Source organism: Prionailurus bengalensis, chromosome E4 (assembly GCF_016509475.1).
Source record: "Prionailurus bengalensis isolate Pbe53 chromosome E4, Fcat_Pben_1.1_paternal_pri, whole genome shotgun sequence".
In the NCBI taxonomy this organism is placed as follows: domain Eukaryota; kingdom Metazoa; phylum Chordata; class Mammalia; order Carnivora; family Felidae; genus Prionailurus; species Prionailurus bengalensis.
In genome coordinates, this window is record NC_057360.1 from 11,921,883 (window position 1) to 11,935,986 (window position 14,104).

At 43.2% G+C, this 14,104-nt stretch overlaps 1 protein-coding gene across 1 annotated transcript in view; it reads right to left on the reverse strand.

Moving 5' to 3' along the window:
* Window positions 1–14,104, reverse strand: part of F5 (coagulation factor V) — a 76,206-nt gene that overhangs the window by 14,816 nt on the left and 47,286 nt on the right. Inside the window, exons 12-17 of the mRNA XM_043567951.1 lie at window positions 12,928–13,140; window positions 8,930–11,384; window positions 6,079–6,253; window positions 4,626–4,862; window positions 3,561–3,777; window positions 697–876 (exon numbers count right to left, since the gene is read on the reverse strand). Of these exons, the coding sequence (XP_043423886.1) occupies window positions 697–876; window positions 3,561–3,777; window positions 4,626–4,862; window positions 6,079–6,253; window positions 8,930–11,384; window positions 12,928–13,140 (3,477 nt within the window). The remainder of the gene's footprint in view (window positions 1–696; window positions 877–3,560; window positions 3,778–4,625; window positions 4,863–6,078; window positions 6,254–8,929; window positions 11,385–12,927; window positions 13,141–14,104) is intronic.

Genomic DNA, 14,104 nt, shown 5'->3' on the forward strand with positions numbered 1-14,104 from the left:
GCAGTTTGAGAATCAGGGTCCCTGGCACTCACACCCCTGCAATGCACAGATATGCCTATAAAACAACTCACTGGCACATAAAAATCCTTTGTGATGGTTGGTTTGTTTAAGCCTTTTCATTACTTTGTACATGAAAGCTCTAAATACCCCTCTTATTTTTTAGCTTTTATAATCCTTAAAAGCACTCCCCCCTCCCCCCCGGCACTGCCCCAACAGCCTCATGAGTCAGTTTAAGATTAAGATTCCTGTAGTCACTTGCCCAAAGGTATCAGGGTCAGAGTGTGCGGAACAGAATTCACGGATGCAAGAATCCCAAAACCCTAGTAAGTTTTTAATCTCCTTCCCGACAGAAAGCTGCTAAAGCAGCCTGAGCCCTGTGGGATTCATTTTGTAATCTGTTTAAGACCTGGCCTACGTGACACAGTGCGGTTTGGAAAAAACTGCCTCAGACGTAACATCTCCGTAGAACCGAGCTGAGCCTGTGGGGAGCTGCACCCAGTGCCTACACTGGCTGACTTTGTCATACTCTGTCTGCAGTTTGGGGAAATGGCTGTGCCCAGGATCTGTGCCAGAACCCACTCCTGACCCTTAGGAAGCAAATGCACAGGACGGAATGAGGGACAGTTACGTTGCCGAGATCGCCTTCCCTAGCCATTTTTTCCATCCGGGACCTCTTTACAGCGTGCAGATCTTTACCAGGCAGAAGGGGCCAGACCCCTAGCTGGTGCTGTTGGGTGCCGTTTTCCAGCAAGGTCTGGCCGTGAAAGTGAACCACATGAATGTCTCGGGAGCCGCCCATGTTCAGCAGGTGCAACCTCACCCACTCTTGCTCATACATTCTCAGGCCAGGCAAGCTGTAAATCATCCCATTAATGGCTGCAAGGACAGAGGTGCAATCGATTAGAAATCCATGTACACGGCAGAGGGGCTGGTGAGGAAGTAGGAGGCGTCCTGTTCACCACCCATCTTCTTATCACTCCACCCGTCTGGACCCCTGTGTGTCCTGCTACCAGAGGGAGGCTAAGACGGGCCCTCTAGCTCCTCCTCATGCCAGCCCACAGCAGCTTCTCATGTGGCTTCTCACTCTTCACCCTGGACCTCACACTTCTTCCCTGGGCTCCACTCACTTATCCTTGACATTTTCCTGCACTACCAAAACAGAAAGACTAACACGAGCCAGATAGGTGAACTCCAGTGGTTAAAGGAAAAAGACTGAGAGCACACACAGCGCATCACCCTGAGGCCTCCTAAATTCAGAGATAGAGTTTCAGGCAAAATTAGGAAGGCAGACCATAAGGGTTCATGTCTATTGTCTCATTTGTATGATAGCTCCTCTGCCCTCTTCCCAGCTTAAATGTCTGGGGTTCTCAGGCTTCATCCACTCTCCCTCAGTGAAGTGTGTGTGTGTGTGTGTGTGTGTGTGTGTGTGTGTGTGTGTGTTTAAAGCACTTCGCAAATTTGATCACCTTAAAAAATAATACAAAATTTCACTGATAAAGCTCTGGGCTACCATGCATTTAGCTGAGATTGAAGTGAGGGAAGTTTTTATTAGTAGTGTTTTTCCAAAGTAAAAAGAACTATATGGGACTTCAGGACCTGAGCGAGTGAATTTTGGGAGCAAAAGGAGTTGAGGTCATTTTGGCACCCTTAAGGTTACATCAAGTAAAGAGTACCTATCTTCCTACTCCTCACACCAGGCCTAACCCCCTCACCTGTGCAGGAAATAGATCTCCTAAGAGTGAAACGTGTCTCAAGCAATTATTGGGTCAGCATTGCTAAATCATTACATCAGGATGTGGAATGAAGTCTCTCAACATAGCAGGTGCTCAGTAAACGTTTGATAAATTGAACTGAGTAATAGAATTCCTTCATTTACTCCCTGTTTCACCACTTAGTTCCAAGCACGCACTGCACAGGCCAGGTGCTGAGTCTGAGGCTGGGAACTCGGGCGGTCTGCTTACCAAATACCCTGATCAATACTATGCCATGGGATTACCAAATTACAGAGTACATTTCAAACTAAACTATCCCGGATGCATTTTACTCTTTCTTTGAGGAATCGGAAGCAGTGGCTCAAGGGTACTGAACAGGAAAGGGGACAGCCAGCTGACAAGCCTATCTGAGTCTGCAGCCATTGCGTTCCCACCAGCTTGGGAGGTTTTCAGAAGCGTGTGTTTGCCACCCGCAACACCAAGTAGCCTAAGCTGAAAAACCTAGAAATGCTAGAAGAGAAAAGGAAGCTCCGCCCAGAGTTATTGGTCAGCTTTCCATTGACACTCTTCTAGAAAGCTTAAGAGAATCTTTTTAACTTCTTTGTGTGATAAGCAGTCAGAGGGTAGGGTTTTGGAGCAGATCATAAATTATGCTGTTCACCTTCCTCTACCCGCAAGCGTTTATACGGGTGAGATCAGATCAGAAGGGCAGCCTGAGTGTGTAAATGGGCTAGGGGAGACAGAATACACCTACTTAGCCGTGGCGACTGGCTGGGGGAGGGGTGGTGGTGGCCCTGAAGTGGATGTGGTATATAAGTCTTTTTTTTTATTCCTCAAGCAACCTTCTCCTTTCCTGTTTCATGGAATGACCTACCCATGCCCAAAGCACAGATCCATCCTGATGAGAAACCTTACAGCAATTCCCTCCATTCATCAAACTCTAAAAGCAGGGCTTCTCAGTCTTCATTTATTTTTCTAATCCCCAAGTCATTCTCTTTGTTTTTCACCTAATTCTAAATTCTGCCTTTCTCTAAAACTATAGTAAAACCTTGGATTGCGAGTAACTTGCTCTGCGAGTGTTCCGCAAGAGGAGTAAACATTTCTAATAAGTTTTAACTTGATAAATGAGTGTTGTCTGGCAATATGCGTCGTACGTGATGCCGAACATCACATGACCACAACTGAGCCAATGGTTCTTGAAATTCGCTTTGATATACGAGTGCTCTGGATGACAAGCATGTTTCCGGGACAAATTATGCTCACAAACCAAGGTTTAATTCAGTGACAATTTACAGACAAAATTCCTGAATGGAGTTCAGAGCACATTTGCTTTTCCCACTCACCCCTTTCCCCCCACCCCCAGCAATGCTCTCTTGCCATGATTCTCCTGTGACCCAACTACCCAGTTTCCTATCTCATTTTGTTCTAGATGCTTCCGATGCCACCTGGGAAGTGCTGAGGGCTGGAACTGTCATGTTCTTATTTAGAAAGTACACATGAGTGATCACTTCTTCTAGATACATGGTTGTTCCTTTAGATCAAGGAACAGGTTCATTAACTGCTTACACTGCAGAATAGTGCTAATCCCTAAGCTACCATAGACTGACGCACACTGGCTCCATGTTGGCTGGTTGGGTCAGTTCTGCGGGCTCCTGCGCTAGCTTTCAGACTTCTCTGTCCCCTTCACCTGCAGCGCCACCTGCTGGGCGACATCGGAAGCACCTCTTTAGAAGCACCTCATGTCTAATCTTATGAAGACCGAGGGCAGGAATCACGTGCACCCAGGGATTAGATCAAAGAGATCTAATCAGATCAGTCAGAGATTAGATCAAAGTCAGAAGACGATACCATGAAACTCGTGGGAGGTTTTTTCTTCGGAGGATGACAGCTTCCAAGCCCTGGGAGACTGGGGTTTCTTTTCATAGTACCAGCTCTTCCTTTCGTCAAAGACCATAAAGAGTAAGACAAATTCTCTCATGTCCACGGGCGTGTTGCTCTCCTTATGAAGTACTCCTTTTTGGCAGATCAGAAGGGGACCTATCAAGCCAGAATGGATATCTTTTTCCTGGAAGACAGTAGGGACAAATTGCACATATTTCGCTCTCTTGCAGGATTTCCTCTGATGATACAGAAAAGGAAACTTCAGGGGCTCTGAGTTGGAAGATTATAAAGGAATAGCTTACTAAACCTAGGTATCATTATCAAATACTGTGGCATTCATATTCCCTTCCTCTGATGAATCCTTTATCTCAGCATGGCAGTCATGATAATGTTGCAATTAGTGACAATATCAACACTATTATAATCACTATTTATTGAGCATCTGCCAATACACAAAACACTTTGCCTGTAGTGTCTTATTTAATTCAGACAACAATCCTGTATATTAAATACAAAGAAACTCATTTACTGAACAAATATTACCAAGTGCCTATTGTGTGCTATCTACTGTTTTCTCATTTTTAACTTTTGGAAACTGAGGCTGAGAGAGGTCAAGTAATTTTCCTAGGCCCATGCAGGAAGTGACAGGAGGGTTGAACTCGAAGTCTGTGCTCTCTCTCTCTCCCATGCCCCAAACGAACGAGTCTTGATTTTGTAGCTGTTTCATAAAGGCAGAGCTAAAGAAAGCTAATACTTGCTCGAGGACATTGCAAATAAACGTCTTCCTCTGCAAACGTAGTCACTCTAACCAGGTTCAACAATTTAAGTAATCCCCACTGCCCTTCCTGAACACTTGCTTCTCTCTCGCTGACCTCTGAACACAAGTGGCTGTAGACGACTGGCCACAATCCTCACACATTCCTCATGGAAAACAGGACAGACATCTAACAGGAGATCAAGCTGACCCTTCCATTTGGTGGACTCAAGTTATAGGGTTAGGGGAATGACAGAAATTTTAATGGATGTACCTACCGGGTTCACTGCTGAGTAGTAGGCCCAAGCCCGGCAGGCAGAGCCAGGGTTTTCTGGCCCCGACCTTGGAGTGGCGTGCCATACATATGTATAACTGCTGTTCGGCTGAACAACATTATCTTCCTTAAACCATTCAGGAGAATCATCTTCATAAGACTTTCCCTCTGATGACTTTTCATAGGAAAGCCCATGGGCATGAAGAGAATATGGTCTGGATGCTAAATTTTTAAAACGAACCTAGAAAAAGGAATGGTCCACAAATGTACTTAAGATCAACAAAAATCCAAATTAAAGAATGTCATTATTATAGGCCCAAGTAGATGGCTATTGAATTAGACCTAGGTCTATATACAGTAGAATATATTAATTGCATGCAGGTTCAAAGTCACATATATATTATTTCACCTGATTTTTACAATATCCTATGAAATAGGGCCCAAGTAGTTTGCCCTAGAAATACCAAAACATGTTTATTCTTCTGCTAAGCAAAAGTACTGACATTATGTTCAAATGAAATGATCACAATAGGTGCTGCAGATGTGGAGATGAATGAAGTTTGGGTCTTGCTAACAATAAGCTTTCAACCTCCTGATGAAGAGATACATGCACATATGGATTCAAGTTAAAAATCTGGAGACCCAGGGCACAGGGAGGGCCCAGTCAGTTAAGCAACCGACTCTTAATTTTGACTCAGGTCACGATCTCACGGTTCATTAGATCCAGCTCTGCGTTGGGCTCTGCACTGACAGCACAGAATCTGCTCGGGATTCTCTCTCTCTCCCTCTCTCTGTTCCTCTCCCCTGCTCACCCTCTCTCTGTCTCAAAATAAATAAACTAAAAAATCTGGAGATCAAAAGTGTTGTAAACAAAGTATGAATGGGGTTCATGGGAATGCCAGGAAGGAGCTATTCGGCTGAATGTGCAGGAGAGGTTGGGGTGGCAAAAAAAGTTTCTTAGGGAAAACAGAACTGACCCTTGCAGTGATGAATGGGAGCTCAGCAGAAGGGGAAATAAAATCATGAGATCATTTTTTTTCTTGAAGATTATCAAACGACAGTAAAACCGTGGTTTGCAAAAATAATTGGTTCCGGAAACGTGCTTGTCATCCAAAGCACTCGTATGTCAAAGTGAATTTTAAGAACCATTGACTCAGTTGTGATCATGTGACGTTCGGCGTCATGTACTACTCATATTGCAAGATATCACTCATTTATCAAGTTCAAATTTATTAGAAATGTTTGCTCGTCCTGTGGAACGCTTGCAGAACAAGTTACTTGCAATCTAAGGTTTTACTGTACTTGGCAAGCAGTCTCTGAAAAGATGTGTTATTATTTGTTCATTTTGGAAAGTAAATAAATTACCCATAGCCCTCCTGCCCCTTTCACTGTTACAACCCCCTGGTGCTTGTGGAAATTCTTCTGACGATCTTAACAATGCTCAAAAGATGACTTACTTGGATGACATCATCCACTTCAGCTCTAATAACAGGACCAAGAATGCCGAGATGAGCTTCAAGCTCCCCCGTAGGATCACGTTTGGTAAAAGAGCCATCAAGATACTTTCGAAAGACCACTTTCTTGTATACGGTGTTCTCTGGAACATCGTCAATGTCTTCATTATCTACTTCACTGAAATAATAACAACAACAACAATAATAATAGTGTTTGTTTAAAAGAACAAATGAAAGACCATTGAAGAACTGGAGGAATTATCCCTGCTTCTGAATATAGTGTCTAGCAGAGATATTTAATAAATACTTAATGAACAAATGAATGAAACTATAAATGAGTAAAAACTTAAGCCAGTAAATATCCTTCTGATCCCAGCTCATGTATCATTTCTTCGGTAAGGGCTCCTATGATCCTTTAGAGTAGGTGAAATCTGTCTATATTATTCTCTAAGTGTTCACAGTATTACCATAGTGTATATAGTATATTGCTGTAGTATTCTTAAATTTCTCTGTTATGTACAGTACAGTATATATCATTTATTTGTGATATTATCTATTAAAATCTGACTCTGACACTAGAGTGAAAGTCCCATGAGGTCAGGGATTGTGCCAAGTCTGCTCATTATTTAATTTCCAGTGCCTGGCAAATCATCTGACACATGACAGGCACTGGATCAACTTTTGTTTAATGTATTAATGAATGAATAATTATAATCATATAGTCACATAGCAGATTTTAATATCAGAAGCAGACAAAGCCATGCAATGGGATTGGCAGCTTGGGGCTGTCAGTTGACAATGGTCACCCCTGTGAATGAAAGTAGCCACCCTTCTTGTGTTTGCTGTTGTTAAATCGCATCATTCCTCACATAGTTCACCAGCTCAGTCTGGGGCCAGAGCACATCAGATTTTCTCACTGACTCTTACATTTCTCAAGCCTATGGAAACAGGCCGAAAGCTCATCCATCAATGTCATAGAATTTGTCATGCACCACAATCCATCAACAGAGAATCCCACTCTTGTCTTCCTCCTGGTCTTCCTACACCACTGACCCCATCCTTCCAGACCCTAAGCATAGTTTCACAGAAACATGGGGATCAGCAAAGCAGCTGTGAGTTCCATAAACATGGGTTGCATATCTGGAATGGGACGTAAGATTTTGAAGGACCTGGTTCTATCCCTTTCTGCTTTGGAAACACCCTAAATCTTACTCTTTCAGGGCCTCTCTTAGAAATCCCTAGATAAATTATTCTCATATAGCAGTGGGAGCTACATTTAAATAGGAAGTCATGTGAAACTGTGTTTTAAGCTAACAGAGTTCTAATATGGAAATGCCAGGCATCAGATTAATGAAATAATTTCTGTGAGCCATACCATATATTGTGTTTGCTTACTCTACACTTTGGCTTTTGATTTTCAGTGTAGTTGTTAGCTTTTATAAAATCTGTGAACTATATATTAGACGTGGTGTGAGCATGGTCACCAAGCTGTGATTCTCCCACTATTGCTGGCTAAGACTTGCCCCTTGTCCCCCCTGCCCCCAACCTCTTCTTTCTCTATATTGTCATCCCAGAATACAGGCCAAGTCCAGAGTCCAGCCCAATATGGCTTTCCATCCTTAAGCAGAATTGAATTGAAAACCGTTTTAAAAACATATATAGATCCCTTAGGAACCCTCTGTTGTAAGTCAGGCCACTTACATAATTGCATCTCTGGTTGAAGAATGGCTGGAAGCTGAAATGTTAAAGCAGAAGAGGATCTTGGGAGACATTTGGTGTACCTCCTTCATTTAAAAGATGAAAGTAACAAGGTCCAGGAAAGGAACTGACATAATCTATGAAGCTAAGAATGGCTAAAGCTTTTGAAGGGCTTCTCAACGCTCTTTGGATAAACACCAAAATTCTTCCCAAAGCCTAGTGGCATCTGGTCTTTGTAGAGTGAGCCCAATGTTTTCTTACACTCACCCCCTTCTTGAGCTCCAGCTACAGATACTTCAGGCTTCCTCCTTCCTCATGGCCTCATTATGCTATTCTCTCTATCTAGAATGTTCAGTGTCAGGTTGCTGAATTCTCATATCACCGTATCACCGTGTATCTGCCTTTCCTTTTTGGTCTTTAGCATAGTTGTATTTTACACTTATTTATGTGAGCATTTGATTCTTATCTACCTGCCCAACTAGATGCAAGTTCCATGAGGGCAGGAGTCATGTATGTTTATATTCTATTTTATAGTCTCAACACTTAGCACAATGCTTAGGAGAGAGTAAGCACTCATTCTATAAGCCAAGTTAAAATTCAAATTTAAAGCAAAAGAAATCATTGTTTATGACTGCCTCAGTTGAAGGTATAAACTTGCCTTTTTGTTTCTAAGCTGGTTTATATCTTTGGCCTCTGCCACTGGAATCTCATGTAATTTGAATTAAACTTCACCAAGATGCTATACACTTTATATGATCAGCAAACAACTAAAAGATGTGTTTTTCTGTAAACAAATGCAAAAGGAGGTTCCTTCTGATTAGCCAGATTAGCAGATAGCTATGGATAGGCTGGGCTCTGCACTTGGGCAAGAAAAGGAGGTAGGAACATGAGTGATGAAAGAAGAGAGGAGGGAGCTTCTCTAGAGAATATCACAGACTTCTTACAGTGATTGTTCTTATATTGTCCAAATGTCATGTAATACAGAGAGGTTAATCATAGAATTGACAAAGGAAATTGTATAGGACAAATTGCAATAGGGGAATTAAATTTTCCCAGAATTAGTATAATTTGCCCAGAATTATCTCCTCAAGACTATTGTAATCTTTTTAGCAGTAGTGGAAAAATGAGAAAATCAACGGAGAAAATTTGGCCAAACCTTTGAGCAAATTTTGAATAATCCCAGGATAGTTCTTCAGCAGCAATGTAATAATATTTCTTGTTTCCATTGTTGCTGCGGAGATACCATGCTGCAATTTTGTCGGGATTTCTGGAAGAGTTAATGTCTGTCCTAACATCAGTTTGGTAAGGGTCATCATAGGCCACGTAATTAATGTCATCAATGATTTCTTCACTGCTCTCTTCCTTCTGCCTTGGAATAATCTCAATGTAATCTCCATCATTTCCACTGAGGCCTATTACAACTGGTGGGTTAAGTTCCCTTGGTATAAAAGTGTTATTTACTGTAGAAGATAGTGGAGGAGATGGCACCTGACTAAGGTCTGGAGAAGGGGAAGTCTGACCAAATTCCGGAAGAAGCAATGAATGACTAAATTCAGAGGTGTTGGATGTCTGATCAAGGTCTGGAGGAGATGATGTCTGCTTGAGATCAGGAGAAAGGGCTGTTTGACTAATGTCTGGGGAAAGGGGTATCTGACCAAGGTCTTGAGAGAGTGTTGTCTGGCTGGTATCTGGAGAAAGGGTTGTTTGGCCAACATCTGATGAGAGGGTCTCCTGGCTGAGGTCTGGGGAAAGAGGCATCTGGCCGAGGTCTGATGAGAGAGTCTCCTGGCTGAGGTCTGGGAAGAAGGGCATCTGGCTGAGGTCTGGGGGAAGGTTCATCTTTATGAGATCTGGGGAAATGGTTATCTCACTGAGGTCTGGGGAAACATCTGTCTGGCTGAGGTCTGGAGAAAGGGTTGTTTGTCTGTGGTCTGGAGAAAGGGCCATCTGGCTGAGGTCTGATAAGAGAGGCTCCTGGCTGAGGTCTGGGGAAAGGGGCATCTGGCCAAGGTCTGGGGTAACAGCTGTCTGGCTGAGGTCTGGGGAAAGGGTTGGTTGACTGAGATCTGCAGAGATGGTTGTCTGCCAGGCTTCAGGCTCCAAGGAAGGGAACATCTGAGCAATGTCAGTAGGGAAGGACTTGTTCCTTAGGTCATAGTTGAGCATCTGGCCAGGCTCTGGGAGAGATCCGTGACTAGACTCTGTAGTGGAGTGCATTTGATCAGAGTCTTGAATAGGGAATGTTTGATAGCGTTCTTCTGGGGTTATTGTCTGATAAAGATCTGAAGGGAAGCTTGTCTGACTGGTGTCATTTGGGGGATTCTGATTATGGTTAGGAAGTGAGGCTATCAGGCTAAGATTCACAGAGGGGAATGTCTGATTGAGGTCTGTGGGATAAAAAGGTGTTTCCTTGGATTTATGGAATAACAATGAGTGATTAAGTCTCCTGTCTGAAAATGTGGTATTAGCCTTTCTTAGAGGATGAAAGCCCCTTGGAGATAGAGGAATATGGTGTGCAAGCTTCTCTTCCTTTTTCTTTTTTCGTGTTTTAATGAAAAAAGGGCTTTTCTTCAATCTACCATTTCCTCCATCCTGTCTTTCTTGCAGAAATTTCTTTCTAATTCCAGAAAATGGGGGGTGGCCACTCTGCTTTCTGTCTTTGTTTGTGAAAGGGCTGCTTTTTCCCAAAGTCCTCGAGGCATTCTGAGGGCTGCTCAGCAGCTTAGTGGCAGCTGTGTCTTCATCAGCATCTTGGACTATTTCATAACTACCTTTCTCAGAAGCCGGATGCCATTTCCCATTCAAAATCTTTGATGGGTTCTTTTGTCTTAAGAGTAACAGATCACCGGGAAGGTCTTCCCAGGCTCCCGTTCTGGAAGGAGAAGAGTTGCCTTGTCTTAAATGTCTCCCAGTTTTATATGCTGAAAGTCCCACCTGGGAGATCCCATGCTTTGTTGTGTGGTCTCTTCCTTTCTTGGATCCATTGTGCTTAGCATGTTTTTGATTCCTGAAACCATCTGCATCGAGCGGAAGAAGGCTTATCCCTGTGATATCTGATGGGAGAGGATCCTCCATGGAGTCTTCAGAATAAGGGCTGGAATGTTCTTCTGTGGAAGAGTTGAGAACTGATTTCTTGTCCAAGCCAATGCGTCCCAAGGGGGGACCAGCTGTGGTGGCTTCTGGGCGAGGAAGTGTTTTGTGAGGTCCTGCAAAGTTATGGACAATAAGCCTGCTAATGCTACTCAGGAAAGAAGAATTTGAACGAATAGCTGGATCAGTACTTGAAGGAATGAACTCAGAGTAGTTCTCCAGAGCTAGGGCAGTAAGATTAAACTCCTCTTCCTCCTGATTCAGTGATGAATTTCTGAATGACCTAATTCCTAACCATGAAGCCAGGTTTTCCTGGTAATCATAGTCAGCATCGTCCTCTTCACCTCTGTTTTCTGAAGAATCACGCATTTTCCGTGTAGTCATGGCTGTAGATGCCGGAGGTTCATATATAATCTCATATGAATCGTCGTCTTCATCCCAGATACACTTAACGTCCCTGAATCGCAGCCTTAGGTTCTTGCTTCTGGGACTGGAATTCACTGTAGTTAATATCCACGTTCCTACAGAAGAGAGACAGAGAAAACAGAGCTCTAAGTCCCGAAAAATATAGAAAAACACTAGGATCCATTGTGGCAGATGATTTTCAATGAACTTCAGGCAGGGACAATCCAGCATGGTCTGTGGGCCACCACTGATCCGTGAACTGTTGATTAGTGTTCCACAGTGACAGAAGGAGATAAGTTGGTCTAAGGTGTTTAGAAAGCCTGTTAGCAATTTGACATTGCTGTGACATCCAAGCATGTGATCAGTATCGGCCCAAAGGATTGGTCAGTGGAGATTAGGGATAAAAGAGTTAGCATAGAGAGTTTGAGAATCACTATTTTAGAATATATATAAAAAGGATGAATGAAGAATAAAATGGGCTTTGAATACCATAACCATCCTGTTAGCTGCACATATTGTGAATTGGTGTGAGGGGAGGATGATGATGTTCACCCCAACAAATAAGAGACATATAGATATTTCTAAGTGATAAATGATTTGGGTGGGCCCAGGGAAACTTTGAATCTCTTTGAAATGCTATTATTTGCTGGCGTACAGATTTCCTGGAGAGTCTCCAATAGTTAGCGCTCGTTGGGTGTCTGCCGAGTGCTAGGATATTACAATTAATGGTCAGAGCAACTCTGTAAAGTGTTGTTATTGTGTTTTTCAGATGAAAACATGGAGGCTCAGTGAGGTCAAGTCACTTGTCCATACTGAATGCCAGAACGCATCTGAACAACTCCAAAGCCCACGTGCTTTCCACGGCGCTGCTGGCTTTGAGGCCAGCCTCTAAGGCACTGTATCTGATGGTCACTACTGCATGGTGGAATGACTATCTTTAAAAACTAAAAAAGGGAATCACTTTCTCCAACTGCAGACTGAGCCCCTGACCTACCACCACACCCATGCCTGGCTCCCCTCCTCCCCAGGTGGGTGATGGGCATTGAGGAGGGCACCTGTTGGGATGAGTGCTGGGTGTTGTATGGAAACCAATTTGAATAATAAATTATATATATTAAAAAAAAACTAAATTAAAAAAGGTAGGGGCGCCTGGGTGGCTCAGTCAGTTGAGTATCCAATTTTGGCACAGGCCATGATCTCCCGGTTCGTGGGTTTGAGCTCGGCGTCGGGCTGTGCTGATAGCTCGGAGCCTGGAGCCTGCTTCAGATTCTGTGTCTCCCTCTCCTTCTGCCCCTCCCCTGCTCACACTCTGTCTCTCAAAAATGAATAAACATTAAACAAAACCTGAAAAGGTTTTTTTTTTTTATAAAAGAAATGCTCTTTTGTGGCTGAATGTTCACACTTCCTCCTCTAAGTCATGGCTTATCTCTTTGCTGTTGTGTCTTTACTTCTCACTTAGCCCAGAGAAGGATAAATGGAACCCACATTAAGCGACTGGACCCTTTAAGTAATTAATTCCACCCAATAGAAATCATGAGAAATACTGAAAGGAAAGCCTGAAAGGGATCAGAAAGATAAACCCACGAACTGTGGGAGTCTGGAGAGCTGCAGCAGACCTTTAGAGATCAGAGATGCCTCTCCAAGTGTCTAGGCTCTTACCAACATTATCCATTGTGACGGTCACAGATTCCCCACGCATGGGGAAGAGCGTCAAGGTGTCCTCATGTCTCTTTCCATAGACGAATGAGTGCCCAGTGAAGTGAATGGTCAAAATGTCATCCTGGGTCCCTACACTGCAGAAGTGCCACTGGACAGTGTCATCAAAGCAGAATCCTAGCGTGGGTATACTCTCAGGCACATAGCCATTGATAGCTGAAAGAGTAAAATCTGTTAACACGCAGGCCTCCGCCAACAAAAGGACATGTGTCTAATTATACCTGGGATTAATGTCCTAATGTTAACTTGGTTGTGTCAAAGCAGTGATCATCTGAGATAAGCTTCACCAGGTCTAACATGTGACTAGAAGATCAAAGTCAGATTTCCCAAATGAGAACTTAATTTCCTAAGTTAGCCAAGGGAGAAATTTCCGATAAAGACAAAGCTTTTCGGGGCGCCTGGGTGGCGCAGTCGGTTAAGGGTCTGACTTCAGCCAGGTCACGATCTCGCGGTCCGTGAGTTCGAGCCCCGTGTCAGGCTCTGGGCGGATGGATGGCTCAGAGCTGGAGCCTGTTTCTGATTCTGTGTCTCCCTCGCTCTCTGCCCCTCCCCCGTTCATGCTCTGTCTCTCTCTGTCCCAAAAATAAATTAAAAAAACGTTGAAAAAAAAATTTAAAAAAAAGACAAAGCTTTTCATTCATGTTGACTTCTTCATTGTCAAGTGTGTATCAGATACTTTGTTTTCCACGGTCTGCTTTGAAAGATATTCTAAACGTCAATTTAGAATATTATCTAGACTAATTTCACCTGGAAGGAAAGCATAATATAAGAAAGTCATCTTGACACATGAGTTAGTGAATAAGAAGTAATGTCCCTAAAAGTCATGCATATTTAGTACATTTGCAACTTGTATTGTGCCCTCTTAGCACTGAGATAATCTATAGTTTTCAGGCAGGGATTGAGTTCACACATCTTCATTATCTTTCAAAGGGACACAGCTTTAGGCAGTATCTTTTCCTAGATTCTAGGCATGGTAATAAAATCCCAGGCTTGATTTCTTTGAGGACACGGCCCACATCTGCCTGGTTTACCAGCCTAGCCCTGATCCTAGTATGAGGCCTAGCACTAGTGAACCCTTAAATATTTACTGAAGAACTGACACATGTTTTTAGTTTGTATT